Consider the following 18,486-nt stretch of genomic DNA (forward strand, 5'->3'; position numbering starts at 1 on the left):
CATCCCTGCGCCCACCCCCCAGAAAAAAGGACCACCTCAGATCAATTTCCCCCAGCCCATCCTTTCTGCCTTACCTGTTCCAGGACACCCCCAGCAGATCCTTTCCCCTGCTTCAGTGTCAAGGAGCACCTGCCCATCATCTAGACCTTGTGAAAGGAGCACCACAGAAATCCCTTAAAACAAACATTTCTACAATCAGGAGACCACTCCTGTAAATTTGTGCTCTTTACCACAACACACTGAGACCCCACTGCCATGTTGGCTTAGTGCTCTCCCCACCTTAAGGAGCAGAGTGTGACTGCACATACCTCACAAGCCTGGACCACTTTAGTTCCAAATTTGGACCAAATGCTTTGTCATGGGGCTGAGTGTAACCCTTCAGCTCTACCATGAGTAGGATTTTCTTCTTATTTTGAAATTTGTAAATGTTTCAGTTAATGAATGAGAAGAAAATTCACCTTTATTTTAAAGCAAAACAAAACAAAAAAGGCAACAAAAAGAAAGAGCCTACTTGTGCTTAATTGTTATTCTAATTACAAGTTGTGGTGTAGTGTAAATTTTTTCCCTTGGCATTATTATGAACCTCATTTCCTTACAAAGTCCAGGATAAACAATTCCAATATATTTTGCTTTAATTATCAGGGTTTAATGGGGCATAATAAGACTAAGTTGAGTGGTGCAGAAAAAAAATAATTTAATGTGTGCAAAACTACCTAGTGCTCCTACCTTGCCTGTGCATATTTCACCTATTGTAGGGCAGCACTATGTTAGCTAATATTCAGTGTGCCCATCATTTATTTATTAATCATACCTGCTTTTCAGTAGAAATTTTTTTTCCTGGCATCTGAAACAAGAAGAAACACATTACGACATCCTAGAAAAACAATGGGCAGTTCTCTGGGTTGAGCAGTGAAGGATGAAGCTGATATACAGCTAATGGTGCTGGAAGCATTTGTCATGCATGGACAGAAGATGCAATGTTGGACACAGATCCTGCCTCTGCCAATCCAGTCCAAATGCTGTCAGTAAAAACTTCTGGCTTCAGTTCTTACGGCCTCTACCACAAGAAGCAAAAATAAAACATCAGCTGAAGTCACCATTCAGAAACAACCTGGTCCAGACCCTCACTGAAGATGCATCTTTCCCCTCCCAAGGTGTAGTCCCTACAGAGTTAAAACACTGCAGGTACTTCTGCTGGGAAAAGGGAAAGAGCAGCCTGGGAAATAAAACAGTTAAAGGGAGATCCTTTATGGCTCTCTATGCTTCCCAAGGTGCCTTTGGCAATGGCACTGAATCCCATGGCTGGGTGTGGCTGGTGCAGCACTTAGAACCACCCTGCTACCAGATTTACATTCCACTGTGCCAGGGCAACCACATACCAAGACCGAAACACTTTCACTTGAGGAATAACTACTGGATCCTCCCTGAAGGGAAACATGTCTATCCTCCTTATCTGTTCTACCCTTTGCCACAGCGGACTTGATACAGTACCCACTGAAGCCATTGGGAATGTCCTCTCTTCTGGAAAATTATTTGATTCATGACTCTAGGAAAGGTTCAAATACAACATACAAACCATACCAATGTTACATTACATTTATTTAAAAATTTGCATTTTATATTACAGATTAATTTAATATACCCCAAGTGTTTAGGTTTTAAATTAAATAAATTTATTATACACATCAGTATTTACAGAAAGAAAATCATTACTTTTTTTTTTTAAGTCTCATTGGAGTAAAAAAATTCTCCGTGAAGATTCTAGCCATGGGAGATGCCACATTCTTGCCTGAGAGGTCAGCCTCCTTAAAGGGTTAATGGAAACAAGAAACCACCCAGGCTTAAGATACACCTCAATGAATTGACTGAGGAACAGCAATGGGCTGGTTACCTGCAGGAAAATGTAGCAAGACTGAAAGATCTCAAGGGGCCCCATCCAAGCCTGAGCCCTCTATTCCTCAAAGAAGGGAGGGAATCAGCAGGTACACTGTGCATTCTACCAAAGCTCGCCCCAGACACCAGACCAGGCCAGTATCTAGTACATTCTCATGGACTTCCAAAGCTTCATGGTTTTCTTTCCTCTTGCTAAACCACGAGGATTCTGACCCAAGCTTAGGATCCCACAGTACAACAAATACACAGAGGCAGTCTCTAGTGCCACACACCCTGACAGCCATCATAGGGACAGGCACTGCCTCACCTTACAGAGTTGCAGCCCTGAGTTAGAAGCCAAGTATGATTCCCAGACAAATACTGATCCATGGGCTCCTTCAGACTGGCTAGCAAGTCCCATGGGGACTTATGAGGAGTTCTCTGCATTTGGTAGAGCTGCATAAAGCTCAGGGGAAGAAGTTAATTTCCTGGTAATGCATGATCTGCAACTGGTAGAAACCTCTGAAATTAGCTCTGGGCAAATACTTACCCTGAAAGCTCAAAAAGTAGGACTGCACACCCCCACTGGATTGTGCATCCAAAACTGATTAGGGCTGTGCTACTGACACCTGCATCCCATCCTGGATGGAGGCAGGATGCCATGTCTGTTAAATCACTAGAAATTCTGAGCCTTGGTATACAGAACAAGACCTTAATTTGAACAGTCAACTTAATGTGCTTCCACTCCTTCAAATAGCAAGTTCCTGATTTTAATGCTTTCCTTGGTGAACAGGCACTCAAAGAACTCTCCATGGAGGTCTTGAAGTCCACAGCTCTTCACAAGCCAGCCACCTTTCCACAGCCATGGTGAGAGGAGAAGGATTGAAGCACAGACCAGTTTCTGTCTCTCCTGCCCTGTAAACTGAAATGCCATCTCCTTTAGTATCTTCAGTGGCAAATGGGGAACTGAATCCAGGTGCACACAAATGCAGAGAAAAAAGAAGTCTTGCTAATGACAACCACACCTTGTTGCCACCATGTCTTTATAATTTTTAAGGACGACATTCTGTTTGTCATCAAAGTAGAGAAGATTGAGGGACTTCAATTCATCTGGCACACAGCAGGGCATGCTGACATCTTGAGACAATTTCAGTGTATAAACAATGGACTGAACTGTAGCATGGTTTGTTGCATTTAGACTTTCCCCCAAAGGGAAGATGCAGGATCCTCTGCAATAAAATGCATTGTATCCACTTGGGTGAATAATCCATCCTGACCAGCCAATAGCATGGAAGTCCACATAGAGCTCCCTTCTGTGACATGCTGCCAATGGGCTCCTGGCAGCAGGGGCTGCAGCAGCTCGGGGTCTCCTGCTCATGCTGGCACTGCTGCTTTCCATTACAGCAGTGTCACGAGAAACCCGTGGAGCATCAGATTTGGCAGGGTGGTTTGTTTCTGATTCTGAAAGGAAGCTGTATGTTAATATTTCACAAAGAAAGTTCATTTACAAAGTACAGTATTCTGTGTGAAAGTCTATTAATTAAATCTACATCGAAGTCTTCAGAGCAGATTTTAAAACAGCACCTAACCTGTGAATGCACCAGAAAGGGTGTGTATTCAATTGCCACTTCAGCCATACTTCCTAATCTGTCAAATCTTGTGTCTTGGAAAAGCCCCAATTCAGCAGAAATAGAAAAAAACTCACAATGATCTACCAAATATTCTGAACTCCACAGTTCCTCTTCAGGGCTGAATCTAGTCAGAATGGTATTAACTGTCTTCATACAGCCACTCCTACAACACACATTATTCTGGGCAGTGCTAACAGAGGGTGGAGATCACAGCCTTTTTCTCTCCAGTATCCTCCCAGGAACTATACCCATACACTTGTAAAGCAGAATGTGCAGAAACCTGGTAATGTGCAAAGTAACATTGTAAAAAAAAAATACATTTTTCAAATTTTTGATCCTAAAAAAACCCACCAGCAGCTTTACAGAACACTAAGGAATTAATTGTACTGACAATAGGATGCTTTCTTAAAGAACCTTCTGAGAAGCCCTGGGATCCATGGAGATCCATGCACACAAACTGGAACTCACTGATATGCAGAACAACCTGTGTGATCAATGACAACTAACAACGGGCAGGTCTAGAGAGTTTCTTCGTTAAGGAATCTCTCAATCCTGACACAGTGCAGAGCTTGATGCTCATTAAACTAGATCTAGGATTTCACTATTAATTTTTATTTGGAAAACAAAAATAAACAGACCAGCCTAATTTTTAATTTTTATATTTTATTTCTAAATAATTTCACCACCTACTTCTTAATACTGTCCTACCTAGCTTCTAATACGCAAATACAGCCGTTTACCAGAAAAGCCTGGAAAGCCAAAACAGCATGATTTTTGCCCCTCCTTCAAGCTCTCTGCATTTATCAGGCCCTAAAATCCAGCCTTAGCTGATTTTGCACTAAGGCCAGTGGGAGAGGTAAGACACTGTTTTGTATTTTAAGGGACTAGGGCGTTGTCTTTGATGAAAGCAGCTTTTAGTCACAATGCTAATTAGTCGCTGAAGTTAAAAAGGTGCTTAAAAACCAAGGACAGAGAAGTTCAAATTGCTTGTTTTACAACCTCTTTCACTCTTAAAATCACACTTAATGACTCTACTTACAGATACTTTACCAGAATTTTGACAAAGTATTCCAGGTCACTGAGGTTTTTTTCAGTATAAACCTAACATACAATTTTCATGCAAATTTCACCACCACAAAAATAATATAAGCAGTACTTAAAAAATAGAACCCCCACGCCTTTACAAACTAAATAAACCCGATTCTCCTTAGGATTAATGAATATTTCTGGCACACACAGTTTTTTGTGAGGGGAGGGGCAATTTAGGATGCTGGTGACCTACTAGAAAGGACTATCAAATCAAATTTCTATCAGTGACAAAGCAAAACTTCAAACCTGTTCAATACTGCAATAAACTAAACTAATAACTGAGGTTAGGTCTACATGAGGTAGCAGGAGGTGACAGAAGATGAACAGGCAATTCATACTCTAAAAGTGCACTTACTTGTAGCAGAGGGTACAAAGCTGTGAGACCTCCGTTTGTTGCTGTTCGTGAAGAGAACAAGGAGAGCATTTCTGCTCTCCTGCAAAGCGCTCTGGCTCTTGGCAAATGTAACCACGTCGTGTTTCATTCCATTGCTGGAAACATGTGTCGCAGTTATCCAAAACCCATGGTTGGAGCTGCTGTTTCCAACCCACTTGGAAACCTGGTGAAGATCGGGAAAAGAAAAAATATTGTTTCAATATTCTAATTACAGCATTATAATTAAGCAATGTTTATAATAAGTTTATATTAGGAAAAGAGAATAGGCAACAAGCTATGAGAGCATAAGGACATATATTATAATAGAAGTGAGATAACTGTATAGCTGAGACTCCATTGACTTGAATATTTAAACAAGTAATTCAACACTTAAAATACAAAATAGCATACGCATTCCCCAAAGCTACATTTACATAAAGATAATTAATTTCAGAGAATTTACCAGTGAACACTTGAGTGTACACTCAACACTTTTTAATATTAAAATAAGCTCTGTCTGACTTTCAGCAGGAATTTATTTTTCATAGCAATCTGAACACAGTAATATGAACTCCCCAGACTTTTCATACCGTTAAGACTTATGTGAACCAAAAAAACATGACATTTGAAGAAATTCACAATCAAGCAAATTTACTTATCAAATTGTTATAATTGCACATTGATCGATTAGGCCAGGTCATTCTCTAGCAGGAATATCATGCCTTAAGATGGAACTCAACCAATCATCCAAGCACGCTGCTCAGCCTGATCATAAAGCTAAGGCAATGAAAAACACTGTCCCAGAGTACAGCTTTAATCCACGTGTGGGTTCTTTTGCTATGGAAAGGCATTCACCTACTGTTACAATTTATGGATAGCTACAAAGCAGATCTTGAAGCTCACAGATACAGAAGTCTATAGGGGAAGTTGAATGACAGGCAATCCAACCATGACAAACTCCGGAAATACAATGTTGAAGCAATACTGCCCTACAGAAATGCTGCCAGAATAAAACGGAGAAATTAAAACCTACTCTTAGAAGGCAACCAATGCCAGTTGCTTTGGCAGTCTAAAGACTAGCACAAGGTTTTAATCAGTACTTGGCCTGACGTCCCTTAATCGGCTAGGTTTGGGTTACTCAGTTCTCACCATGCTGGTGCTCCAAGCAGCTCATAAACACTTCTTTATTTCAGGTAGCACTGGGTGTACTTTTAAGGGAAGAGAGAAAGTTTCTCCCTCTGCTGCTGTCCTTCTGTTTGAACTGACCTCAAAACCCAGCTTAATGGCAATGCTGGAGTTATAAGATCTCATTTCAAGAGTTTAAGAAAAAAAAATAAGTCAGACTTCTCTGCTTACTGTCTGTGTGACGTTGAAGACTTCCCAGCCTTCTGTGTAGAGGGACAATAATCTCGATGCAATTAGATGCTTTTTCTGTGGCTTATTTTCACTCTCCAAGAGCTCATACACTTCCACCTAAATAACAGCAATATACAAAAAGAACAAGAAGAAATTAATTTGATTGTTCTTAAAGCAAACTAGGAGGATGAAGATTATGCAAGTTCCTGCTACATCACAGCTGTAAAACTGTACTGTCATTCTAAAAGAGGCAAAAAAGTAGATTTGGGACCGTTTAACAGAAAACCAGTTATCTCTACATACATCTAGTTCTAAATGTGTTCAGAGGCAGGATACCAGATATAGATACTATAGAAAATTATCCTAACCATCCCTATCCTGTTTTGAACACCTGACACCGTCAAAGTCTTCTGTTCCTCCTCATACTTGTCTTCAGGTCTGCAAAAAGTCCAATCCTGCCCTTTGCCAGAGGAATAGATACACTCAATTTCCTTACCCCCCTTGTTTTCCCATGAATCCCTGTCTGTTATTACTATTTTTCGGAGCAGCTCCAGCAGATAAATTTCAATTCGAATTTCGAAATATCTCAAATCCCAGAAAAGTAATTTGGGATAGGTCTGACCTTGGTATCTTTAGGGAAAGCTCACTGCCATACCACAGAGGTCAGCATAAAGGCAAAGTCAAAACTTTACATTACTTCTTTGCATGCTGGAAGCAAAGGAACAGTGAGGATGACAAGAATAACAACAAAGCAGGTTTGTGTGACACGTAGATGCACTCCTTATTTTTCGGTATTAATAATAATGATAGCAGAATTAGGTGTTTAAATATTTCCCCACTTACTTTGCAGAAGTGTTGCGTGTCGGACCTTCTGGACCGATGTGCTCTCTTAAGCTTGAAGACCCTGAACTCGGCTTTCAGCATCTGCTCGCTCTTCTCCATCGCGCTGATGTCGAAGTAGAAGTGGTGGTGGTCCACGTGAACTGGAAAAGACCCTTCTTTAGGAACACTGCCAGACCCCTCGGGCCTGCCCCCGCCCGCCGCGGGGATTCATCGGGGCTCGGCCCCGCCGCCCGGGCCCACCTCGGTCCTCGAAGCTGCGCACCACGTCCCCCTGCAGCAGCCCCGGGGCGCGGGTGATGCCGTTGGCGTCGGCCACCTTGTTGAAGAGATCCACCATGAACTGGGGCGGCTTCTTGCGGGGCAGCACGTCGGGCGGCAGCTCCTCGATGTCGAAGACCTCCCGCAGGCGCTGCAAGGCCGCGGCCAGCACGGCGTCCCGCGGGTCGGGGCGCAGGGGCAGGGCTCCGGCCGCCCGCAGGCTCAGCAGCCCGGCCAGGCACAGCCACAGACACGGCGGGCGGGTCGCCATGGACGGCGGCGCGGGCTCGGCCGGGCCGCCCCGCGGCCGTGACCGCGCTGCGTGAGGGGGCAGCGGCCCTGCGGCGGGCCCGGCCCGGCCCGGCTGGGCGCGGCCAGGCGGGGGAGCCGAGCGCCGCTCAGGGCACGCAGCCCCGAGGGCCAAAGGCCCCGGGCAGGGGCGGCCGCTCCGCGCCCGGGCCATCAGCGGCGCTTAAGGGTTCAATGGGGCAGCGCCGTGCGCTCGATGGCATCGGAGCGGCCGCCCCGGGGACAGGGCCAGGTGTCAGCGAAGAACAGAAGAACACCGCACTTGCGAAACCCCTAGCCTTTCAATCGACCGTCTTTTTTTTTTTTTTTTTTTTTTTTTTTTTTTTTTTTTTTTTCAGCTGAAAAAGGCTATGATTTGGAGATTGCTGAGCCCAGGTGATGTTTCCTGTCGTTGCTGTAGCAATAAAAAGTATACTGGGAGCTAGGCGTGAGCTTCTGTACTTCCCTGCCTCCGGAATACCCGGGATCCCGGCCCCTTCCCGTCCCACAGCCTGCGGAATGCCCGGGATGCCCGGCCCCTTCCCGTCCCGCAGCCTGCGGAATGCCCGGGATCCCGGCCCCTTCCCGTCCCGCAGCCTGCGGAATGCCCGGGATCCCGGCCCCTTCCCGTCCCGCAGCCTGCGGAATGCCCGGGATCCCCGGCCCCTTCCCGTCCCACAGCCTGCGGAATGCCCGGGATCCCGGCCCCTTCCCGTCCCACAGCCTGCGGAATCCCTGCTGGTGCGGCCCTGGTGCCTTGGCCGGGCTGCGGGACGGAGGCTGCAGCTCCCCAGGCGCAAACTCCGGCCCTACAGCTGCCCCGGGGGAGGAGGTTTTAAGGACAGAGTCCGGGGTTCTGCTAGTGCAGTGCAGCAAGAACAGCCAGGCTTCGAAGTATTCAGGGATAGGGAATACACACACATTCTCACGAGCTGTTTTAAGGCTAAACTATTTCCCAGAGTCAACTGGCTTTCAGTAATTTGCCTTTTTTCCCACCCATTGGTTGATGAAAGGGATTCCACACCCCCAGAGAAATATTAAAACGGAAAACCAGCCCAAAGGAACGAACCCCAGCCCTAAGGATCCTGAATAGTCGTCCTTTTCAAGGCACTCTGACAACTTACAGAGGGGCAAATAGTCCTTCCCGTTGGTTCGTGCAGCAGTGTCTGTTCTTCTTGTGCCACATTGCGCTGTGTTCTCTTTCCAGGCAGGAAAGTATTGGGAGGTATTTTGTGGGGCAGATAAAAATGTCTAGTGCCTCCTCTGCTTAGCCACACAATGTTAAGACAGGAGTATTTGCATTGAGCAACCAGATGGACCTACAGGAGAACAAGGTGGGGACAAAGAGGCCACAGCTCCACACAATCCCGAATTTTTGCCCCATGAAGTGCAAAAGATGAGTGGAGGAAAATGAGAAGCAGTGATGGGTTAATCAGACCAGTGTAAAGAGCACTGTTGCTGCACATAAAGCTTCAGCCAACTTTGATCCTCAAAATTCTCCAGTTACCTTGAAAGGGCTGCAGGTATCTCAGCTCATGCCTAGCAACAGTGCTGGATAAAATACGACCCATTCAGCTACCTGCCTGAGAGCTTGGAAAAAGACTGGTAAGACAGGAGAAACCATAATTACACTGTTTTTCAGTCAACCTAAAAAGCTTTGCTTCCATTTCACGGCTTCTTCACATTCTTATTCACACAAACTCTACCCTGCCCTTGGGTCTCTTCATTTACTCCCAGTATCCTCTCTAGGCATATACCTTCATTTTTACTCTCACGGTGCTGCTTCCAGACATTAATGTCTGGGAACACATAGCTAGGGTTCCCTAAGAACCTTAACTCTGCCCCAGAGGCAAAGATTTATGAAAAAAATCCTCTCTGTTTAATATAAGCTGGGACTACAAACAACGAAATGCCTCTATCCTAGTGCAACTGCAGAAATTTCAGCCTACAGTTAGCCAAACGTAACCCACTGAGTGCTGTGTTCTTTTATTTTCATATTTCTGATTAGGCAAACAACATAATGAAAGCCTCTCTCCCAATTCTTTTGTAAGACTGCATGACTCACCACTTATGTAAGCCTTATGCAGGAGTTGGTCATAGCTCCTCTGATGATTCTACGTCCTGGTTTGCAATTAGTGCAAAGCTTCTACCTCCCTGTTCTGTACAATAAAAATAGGTTCTCTCAACTTAGGTGTTGTGAGCAGAGTGGCTTTGGGAGCCCAGGAAAAGCTGTGAATCTGTAGGGAACTATGATAGGTAGTTAACTTAAAATTTTATGTGGATTCTCTTGAGTTCAGCATTGGCATTGCTTTCCCTTCTCTCTCAAATGACTGGACAAACAGCTTGTTGGGTCTGAAGACTTCACAATCATCTGGCTCTCAGGTATAGTGTATGGGTAACAATGGGGGTATTGATTATATGGCCTGCCACATCATCTTTGATGCCATTGTGGTGAATATAGCATAACAATATTGAAAAAGCATGGTTATTGCATGGGTAGAACAGGCTGGAAGCTGCTTCTTAGCACAGCTGCCTGACACTTGCTATGTTTTCTGTGCTGGTTCTGTAGTTCCTAATTAAATGACTCACAACAGGTCTATTCTTTCTGGGGAAAAGAAGATTACGTTTCTGCTCTGTGAATGAAACAATGATCCTCTGCAGTCTCCCCTGTGTTTTTCAGGCAGGGAGCAAGAACATGAGGTGTTTCACTCAGTTCCACAGCAGCCTAGGCCCATTTAAAAAAAGAAAAAAGGAATGGCCCTTGCATGAAAGATATCAGACTCCTCTTTACTTTTAGTGGTAGGAGAGGCAGCAAAACCATGCCCACCAGAACAAGTTAACGATTACTAAGGAAAGCTTCATCTACTAAGTTTCAGCTGAAGGCACAGGACTGTACCACATCAGCAATACTGTGTGAAGTAGGAGAGGTGACATCACCCCAGAGCCCAGAATAGCAATCCCGTGAGGCCTGGGAAGATGGAGAGAGCCCCTGAGTTAGTAAGCATTTAGTATATTCAGCATTTAGTCTCAATGTTGGAACATGGACATTATAAATGGCCCTAAGTAGCAGATTGTTTTTACCATGTATCTAAGAGATAAATAAATATCTCTCCCAGAGGAGATAAACTCCCAAGTGCAGACTCGCCAGCACATCCTGACTCCTAGACATGTGCTCTATGCAAGCCCTTCAAAAACTGCACTCTCAGCAATTTTCTGTGATAGTTTTGTGTAACTTAGAGTTGCTGGATTAATGATCTAGACAATAAAATACCATATTACCTGTTTTTCCAACCAGGGCTTCTTTCTACTGTGCTAACATTTCTTGAAGCATTTTTGAAGGACCTGAAAGATGTATTGTTTCCCTCTAAAGACTGCATCCATCAGATGGAGAAACCAATGCAGGAATTAGAGTACCCAGAGGTTTACAGCAGAAATTCCAGACATTCCTGTTCCTAAAAGACCAAGCAGGTAGATTGATTTAAAATGTGGAGTAATCTCACTGACTATGTTACCAAATGTAAAACATGAGGAAAAATTAGGAAGAAATTTAGTAATTTCTTAGCCTGTACATTGGATATATGCCAAATTTGGATAAAATCACTATAGGGTCTCTTAATATTTTAATTTTTTACCATCTTTATATATCTTTTGAGAAGGCACAGCCACCAGCAGCACAAGAGGCATTGCATCATTTTCCTCGGTGAATCACTGATATACAGCTGTTTTACTGTTCCTTAACACCTCCTCCCTTCAAGAGGGACAACTGCTTAAACTGTAATGACTGGGTTTTACATATGAATCACAGCAGTATGCAAAAGGAATTCAAGTTAGATATTATCCCACCAGTTTTAATTATTCCTCTACCCAGTTCCTTATTTTAAAAATAAAATTATTTTGGAATAGAAGAAAAGGAAAATAACAATCAAGTTTGTCCCTTCTGTTGTAGCCTATTGAAAGGCAGAGGATTACAGCAGCAGCAGACAGCAGCATTTAGCCAAGTTTAGCAATCTTGGAATCAGAAGCAAAGCTGACTTTATGACTTGAGTACAACTGTCTATAGGTGACTGCCACCTGAAGCCAAAACTTGTAGATGTAAAACCCCACTTCTTTGTAGCTTTATTTGGGAGGATGACATTTATTATCTGCAACAGCCTCAATTCTCCATATGGTGCAGCCCTTTCAGAATAGGCTGAGCCAGAGACAGAAGTTAGGCATTAAAAATATCATTTTTAATCACCATTTCTAATCAGTCTATCCATTCAGCAACTTACATTTCTTTTGTGGTGGATCATTATAGTCCAGAAAAGTCAAAGGCCTACAACCTTTAGCTAAGTCTTTTTTTCTCTATGTCAAAATTTAGTTCTATACCAGAGACGTGTTGGTTAGCTATACATTTCAGAAAAAGAGTGAACACAGGAGAGTAAGCACCTGGAATAAGGTAAAAGGAGGATGAGATGGGAGGAGAAGGGAAAACATCTTCATAAGCAAGAAGGTTTTTCTACCTCCTCCTTTACAAATATGGTTTGAAACCAGAAGGAACAATTATGATGTTTTAACTTCTGCTGTTAAAGTATCATTTCAGCATGTTTTACCTAAGCAGTGTACACAGTTCCCACAACTGCTTACTGAGAAATCAAAGTTTCTGCTATTTAACTTTCTAGATTTTATTCAACTGTATTTGTCTGTTCAGCTGTGTGGATGGTAGGTCACATCCCACAGTAGTGTGGTGCTCAGCTTTTAGCATCTTTCCTGTAAAGATATTTTCAGTAGTTCCTTGTGGTATGCTTTTTTTAAAGTTTATAATCACCGTTCCATGCTGACATGTCTTTTATTAGTAAGATTCAATGGTTTTTTTCCCAGTTTTATTCCTAAATTAACATCTGTATTTTGATTTTTTGTTATCCCCTTTTTTTACTGAGGTAAGAAAACAAAATATAAGAACACACACATTACACAGAAGTGGAATATTTTTGGAATCATGCACAAATAAAGTAGCAACTACCAACTACAGCACTGAGTACTTGGAAACTGAGACAGCTAAAATACAACATTTATTTGACTATGCAACGCTGTTAGTGAGGAACTGCTTCAGGTATTCTGTGAAGATGTGAAAAGAATCACTTTACACAGGTAAAGCTAAACAAACAAAAATCGGATGTTTTATGGACTGAAAGTAGAATTTTTCTGAAATATCTCTAACTACATTAAAATGTATAGTAGCTATATTATATTCTAGGAAAACTTTTACCTATAAATCAGTAAATCTTTAATCACATATGCTTTTGAGATCAACTACTTACAAATATTTTTTGAGTATTATATTAGTACTTCTTCGGTCCTTAAAGATTTTCAACAAATGCAAGTACTGGAAAAAAGCTAGTTAGGATGCATAATTTGAAATTGTATGGATAATGGAAATATAATTAAAGATAATATGAATCATTTGGTCAGTGCACAGCATACAGGAGAAGATACCTCCCTGCCCACTCTTCCCAGTGCCCAATGACTTCTAGAACACACTTTTGTTTTTCCTTTTTTAATAAGTCCATAAAAGCCAAGAATTTATAAAAAGTACATGCAAGTCTATTTACATTAACAGACCAAGAAGCTGCAAACTCTCCTTAGTATACAGGAACGATGTCTTTAAAATTGGGAGTTTAAATGAAACAGGACACCAAAACTAACAGCTAAGGTGACAACAGCAGCTTGGCTGACTGCTGAATTCCTGGTTTGCTGCTGGGATAAGAGATGGGGATATGACACCCAAACCAATTCACAGTCTGCATAGATTTGAAGAAAACAGAAAATTGGTTTTTTTTACTCTTTTTCTGATCCATTTCAAGTCATATCAACAGCAGTTGCAGCCCAAGTTCTTTGTTTCACCTGTTTTTAAAAGAGGGAATGTAAGTGAATATAAATGGGATCAGAGAAAGAGATGTTAGGAGAAGTCCCATCTTCAAATGCTGTTAGGAAAATAAACATTCTTGAATTGTCTGCCCTGCCCTGCCTAATTCCAGCCTCTGAAAAGTCAAGAAGGATCACTTCTTGCAAATCTCTACACACCGTTTATCACTGAGCAAAAACAAGAGGAAAAGCCATTGGAAGTCTCTAAAAGGTTTTTTTTTTACAAAAAGAAAGTTTGTATTCTTGTTTCACCATTCATCTTTGAGTATTTATACTTCTACTTAAAGTAAACAAGATAATTTCATAGTGAACAAAAAAGCTAAAACTAGCTCAGCTTTCCATAGCATAGGGATAGGAAGGACATTAGGCATATGTAACTATTCCTAGTTTAAGCCATACAGTAATTCAATGTTGCTGCAACAATGCGGTTTTCTTCTCAAAATCTGTCCACATTTTCCACCTTAAAACTTCCTTGTGTAGCACACAAGTGCCTTGAAGACAGACCCAGTGTTGTACCTGGATTTGCTACAAATAATTGTTATTAAAAGTTTCTTGACAGTTGGCTAAGTTCAAGTTTTCCCTACCCATAGAAGATGAATGACATGTAACTCTGATATATGCTCCAACTATGCCCAAAAATGAGTACGGTGAGTAAAACACAGTGACACCCTTCCCCCTCTGACCAGCTAACACCCCAGTCTATATCAAGGTATAAAATTTGAAGTGGTAAGAGGTAACTGGCCATAAATCACAGTGAAACATATGAACATTTAGTAAGTCCACAACCTGTGACAAACAAAGTTACTGTCACCTCAGTTTTAAAAAATACTGTAGAGCAAGCACTTGCCAGTGGTGTATGGGATTGTAACTGGATTGCTGCTTATGGTGTTAATGGGTGCTCTGGAATTTAGTAGGTTTTCCATAATTGTCAATTGTCAGTTTCAATTTTTTGTGATTAAACCTTCATGGCATTAGAATTTTTTCCCAAGTTAGTTAAATATTACAATGAAATTCTCACTACTGATGCAAGTTACAGAAAATTATTCTGATGCACTTGTCAGTACAAGTGAATCTCTCATGCTAACTAAAATCATCTCCCCTCTGCCTTTTTTTTTTTTTTTCATGGCACATTGTGTGCCCTATGGCCATTCAAGTAATAAACAGGAAATCAAGGAAGTAGTTTTCCAGAATTTCACAGAAATCAAAGTCTTACAATCCATGGCAACATCCATGGATCTTATTGTAATAAAAGGTCAGTATATGTTCTTCATCCCATTTATATTAAGATTTCTTTTGAAGAAAAGGTGCTGATAGTTTGTATTGTTTCATCCATGAGGTAGATGGCACTTTTATATAAATAGTATAAATCAGAAATTAAGTTAGCTTTAAGCCTGCAACAAGTCCTGCACCACTGACTGTATTCAGGAATACAAAACACTTCAAAATTTTCAAAGTCACACAGTGTTCCTCCTTGGAGAGGAGAATGGTGGTCAGCTGGACAGAGAGGTGCCTTCACTGATCAAGGGTCACCGGAATTCTGGCTTCAGCCTCCAGACCCCTTCCCCATTTGGGCTCCTATGGAAGGTGCAGATATTGCGGAGCAGCTCTCTGAAGACACAGGAGTGCTCTGCAGGCAGTTTGGACTCAAACTCCTGCAGCAGCTCCCGAGTGCTGGCCTCGCCATCCACACGGGCCTGGAACGCCAGGAAGTTCCGCAGATCCACGAGCAGCTCATCGTATTCTGTGGAACCCGGGACTGGGGCGGGTGCTGGCTGATGATTCTCATTGCCCTCATCCCTTGTCTGCTGTGGTAAAACAAGGTGGTTTCTTGCCCTCATGCGAGCTAATAAAGATGAAGAGTCCAGAGCACTGGATGATGATTCTCCAGATTTTCCATTGAAGTGCTCACTGGAACTACACTTCCTTATATTTTGTTTCTTTATTGTATCTCCATCCTGCAAATAAACACACAGACTATGGGGAAAATTGCATTTTGAGACCCACAGAATTTATTAAACAAAATCTGCCTGTTGTTTAGACTTAAATAACGAACACCACCACTCAGAACTTGGTCATCTGAAATATACCATAAAGAGGTAACGTATTCAGGTCTCAACTTTAGAACTTAAGAAGCAAAAAAAAGCTTTGCTGGTTTTGAGACAGATAAGCAAACCATGGTGCAATTTGTGACTGCTGTATCTAACTAGACTTCATCAAAACAAAAAATCAGAGTCATAGGTAACTAAAAATTCTAGAATTCTACATAATCATACAACAAATGTGTGTGACACATCTAAGTCGGATTTATCACATAAATCATAACAATTCACATATATCAGCTATTAAAACAGAAATGTTAGCTTCTGCTTCTTACCTTCTGCTTCTTTGCAGGTGATGCACAAGTGGAATGTGAAGAAAGCAGCATGGAGTTTCTTTTTTGGCCAAACCGACTCCTAAAAACCCACAAAACAATTAACTCTATGAAACATCCTTCTCAAAATGACTACGATAGTTTCTCAAAGACAGACTGGGTTTGTGTTTTAGGGCTCTCAAGAGCCCTCTACTAAGCTCTCTCTTCTACTGTGCAACAATAATGCTTTCTTTGTACTTCAGAATGGATTACCTATGCTTGTAATATGCTTTCATGTCTATATTACATATAAAACACGCACTGATACATGTTACTGCAAATACTAAGACCAAAAAATGTATATCTTTAACATCCTAAGCAACTCCTCTGTTTTTGGGAAAGCAGAGTGAGAACTGAACTCACTTTATTCCTGATGGTGCACCTGAAAGACCACTCGTGCCTGTCCAGGTTGGCACACCAGAAGCAGCTCCTAAACACTGCTGACGAGACAGTCTCAGGGCTCTCAAAGCGTCCTGGGCCACTCTGCTCGCTTCTGCTTCCTCCAGCACATGATCTGCATTGGAGGCATCCATAATGGCATCATGCTTCATAACACTGTGTACCCCTAAAACCAGAGGATAAAAAAGGGGAAGGAGGACATTTCTTAATTTAAGTGAAAATCAAATACTCACTTTTTAGGTGAATGCCACAATTGCATTTTTCCTTCTTCAGGGTGATTATATTAAGTACATCAGTATGGTAATTTCTAATGAAAGAACCCCCTTCTTTATCAGTTAAGCAATCAATCTGACAGCAAATCACTTCTGGTGTGCTGATGAGGTCATTATTCACAACAGACCTGGCAATTATGCGGGCAAATTGATAATTTCCATTGTTATGGACAGGACAGACAATAGTGAAACCCTTGTGTAAATGAAGGTTGATTACATCCTGGAAATATCCAGGAGAAACACTGCATATACTTCTATATCCAGAAATGTGGATCTCTTTGAACAGTTTGTGCAAAGGTAACTAGCAAATTTGAATTAAAGTCAACTGGAATTAAATTTAAATTAAATTTAAACAATGAACATTTGATGTTTCATTAAAGTAGCAAAACAAATGTTTTTTATTGCAGCTCTAACCATCAGAGTAGCAGATCTGCTCTTTCCCTCATTTGCATAGGTTTTATATACATCTGTTTAGTCAGCAGCCAAACAACAACTGTTACCTGATTTTTTGAAAAGTTTCTGCAAGACATAGTCATCATTTTTCTTTGAGTCTTGCTCTTCACTGTTGTCCCTTCTGTATTGCTTTTGTTTCACGAGATGAGGAATGCGCTTTCCTTCGAATTTGGCATCTTTGTGATGTTTCCTCTTCGACTTGTCTCTGTGGCTCTCATGTGACAGCACATCCACCTTGTGCTTTGTTTTTGAGATACACTTAAAATGATTATTATCAATTTGCCCATCTTCAGTTTTAGCATCCTGCTTTTCCCAAGAGCCAGCTGCATCACAAGTGAGGCTGAGATCTGTCCTGGCATCTGCATTATCTGCTCCACGTCCCTCACCAGCCACCACGGCAGCCAGACCTTCTGCATTCTCTGCAGACCCTGCACTGCATGGCACTGACTGGGACGTGCATTTCTCATCACTTTCCAAGCATTCTTCCTTGCTTTCATTGAATGAATTTGTATCAGCAGCAGCTTGTGCATTATCTTTTGTGTAGCTATTTTGGTCAAAGGCTTCCAAGGTTCCCTTGGTTTCCTCAATTGTCTCTACTGCTTTAGAAGAAGAATCTTTCATGTGTGTGGTGGAATAGGAATTGGAGGACTTCTTCTTGTGTGAGCTGCTTTCTGCAAGATGGACATCACATTTAGAAGTGCCATTAGCAGGTGGCTTTGGGACTTGAACATCTGAACCAGTACCTGAGGGATGAATAAAATTAGTATCCATTTAACAAACAATTAAGACATTTTTTCTTCCACACAAACAGAAAAAAAACTCCCATGTACCTGCAAAAATTGCACTTGTTTCTGTCCCCTGAGACACATCTGGGCTGTTCAGAGTAAATAGTTCATACAGGTCATTGGATTTGAAGAAGCGATTCTGCTTAGGGTCTTTCAGCACTCTGTTTGTTAAAAACTGTTTGAAGATTTGTCTAAAAAAGAAAACAAATATTTGGTGCATGAAACAATGCCTAGCTATGTTTAAGTACTGAGTAAAGTACTTAAACAGAAAACTATAAGCACAAACATTACCCTGCAGAACAATTAAGCAGTGGGAAGACAATGTTAGTTTCCAAAAGACCATCTTGAGTTAGTAACTTCCAAACAACCAAGTAAATTGTTAAACACAAGGATTTATTATTTTTTTAAACAACCCCATAACACAACAGGTAACCACTATCCTGAGATGTCCTATGAGGCATCCCTTAACTAAGCAATAAATAACTTCACAGCTAGAACTTTTTTGTTCATTAAAATTGAAAAGCTTGCATATGTAACAATAGAACAAACAGAA

The 18,486-nt window shown here is 41.8% G+C and overlaps 2 protein-coding genes across 2 annotated transcripts in view; both read right to left on the minus strand.

Annotated features, from left to right (window-relative positions):
* Window positions 1–2,833: 2,833 nt before the first annotated feature.
* On the minus strand, window positions 2,834–7,693 carry LOC136559620 (bone morphogenetic protein 2-like). Its single transcript, XM_066554927.1, has 5 exons — window positions 7,405–7,693; window positions 7,165–7,304; window positions 6,322–6,438; window positions 4,948–5,149; window positions 2,834–3,333 (listed from the first exon to the last, which is right to left on the minus strand). Exons 1-5 carry the CDS (start codon window positions 7,691–7,693, stop codon window positions 2,882–2,884), a joined length of 1,200 nt encoding a protein of 399 aa, XP_066411024.1. The 3' UTR covers window positions 2,834–2,881.
* A 5,050-nt stretch (window positions 7,694–12,743) lies between these two features.
* Window positions 12,744–18,486, minus strand: part of ERCC6 (ERCC excision repair 6, chromatin remodeling factor) — a 43,323-nt gene continuing 37,580 nt past the window's right edge. The window contains exons 17-21 of the mRNA XM_066554912.1: window positions 17,979–18,124; window positions 17,196–17,891; window positions 16,388–16,589; window positions 15,989–16,067; window positions 12,744–15,569 (exon numbers count right to left, since the gene is read on the minus strand). Of these exons, the coding sequence (XP_066411009.1) occupies window positions 15,141–15,569; window positions 15,989–16,067; window positions 16,388–16,589; window positions 17,196–17,891; window positions 17,979–18,124 (1,552 nt within the window). The 3' untranslated portion in view covers window positions 12,744–15,140. The remainder of the gene's footprint in view (window positions 15,570–15,988; window positions 16,068–16,387; window positions 16,590–17,195; window positions 17,892–17,978; window positions 18,125–18,486) is intronic.

This window comes from Molothrus aeneus, chromosome 8, assembly GCF_037042795.1.
Source record: "Molothrus aeneus isolate 106 chromosome 8, BPBGC_Maene_1.0, whole genome shotgun sequence".
NCBI lineage: Eukaryota > Metazoa > Chordata > Aves > Passeriformes > Icteridae > Molothrus > Molothrus aeneus.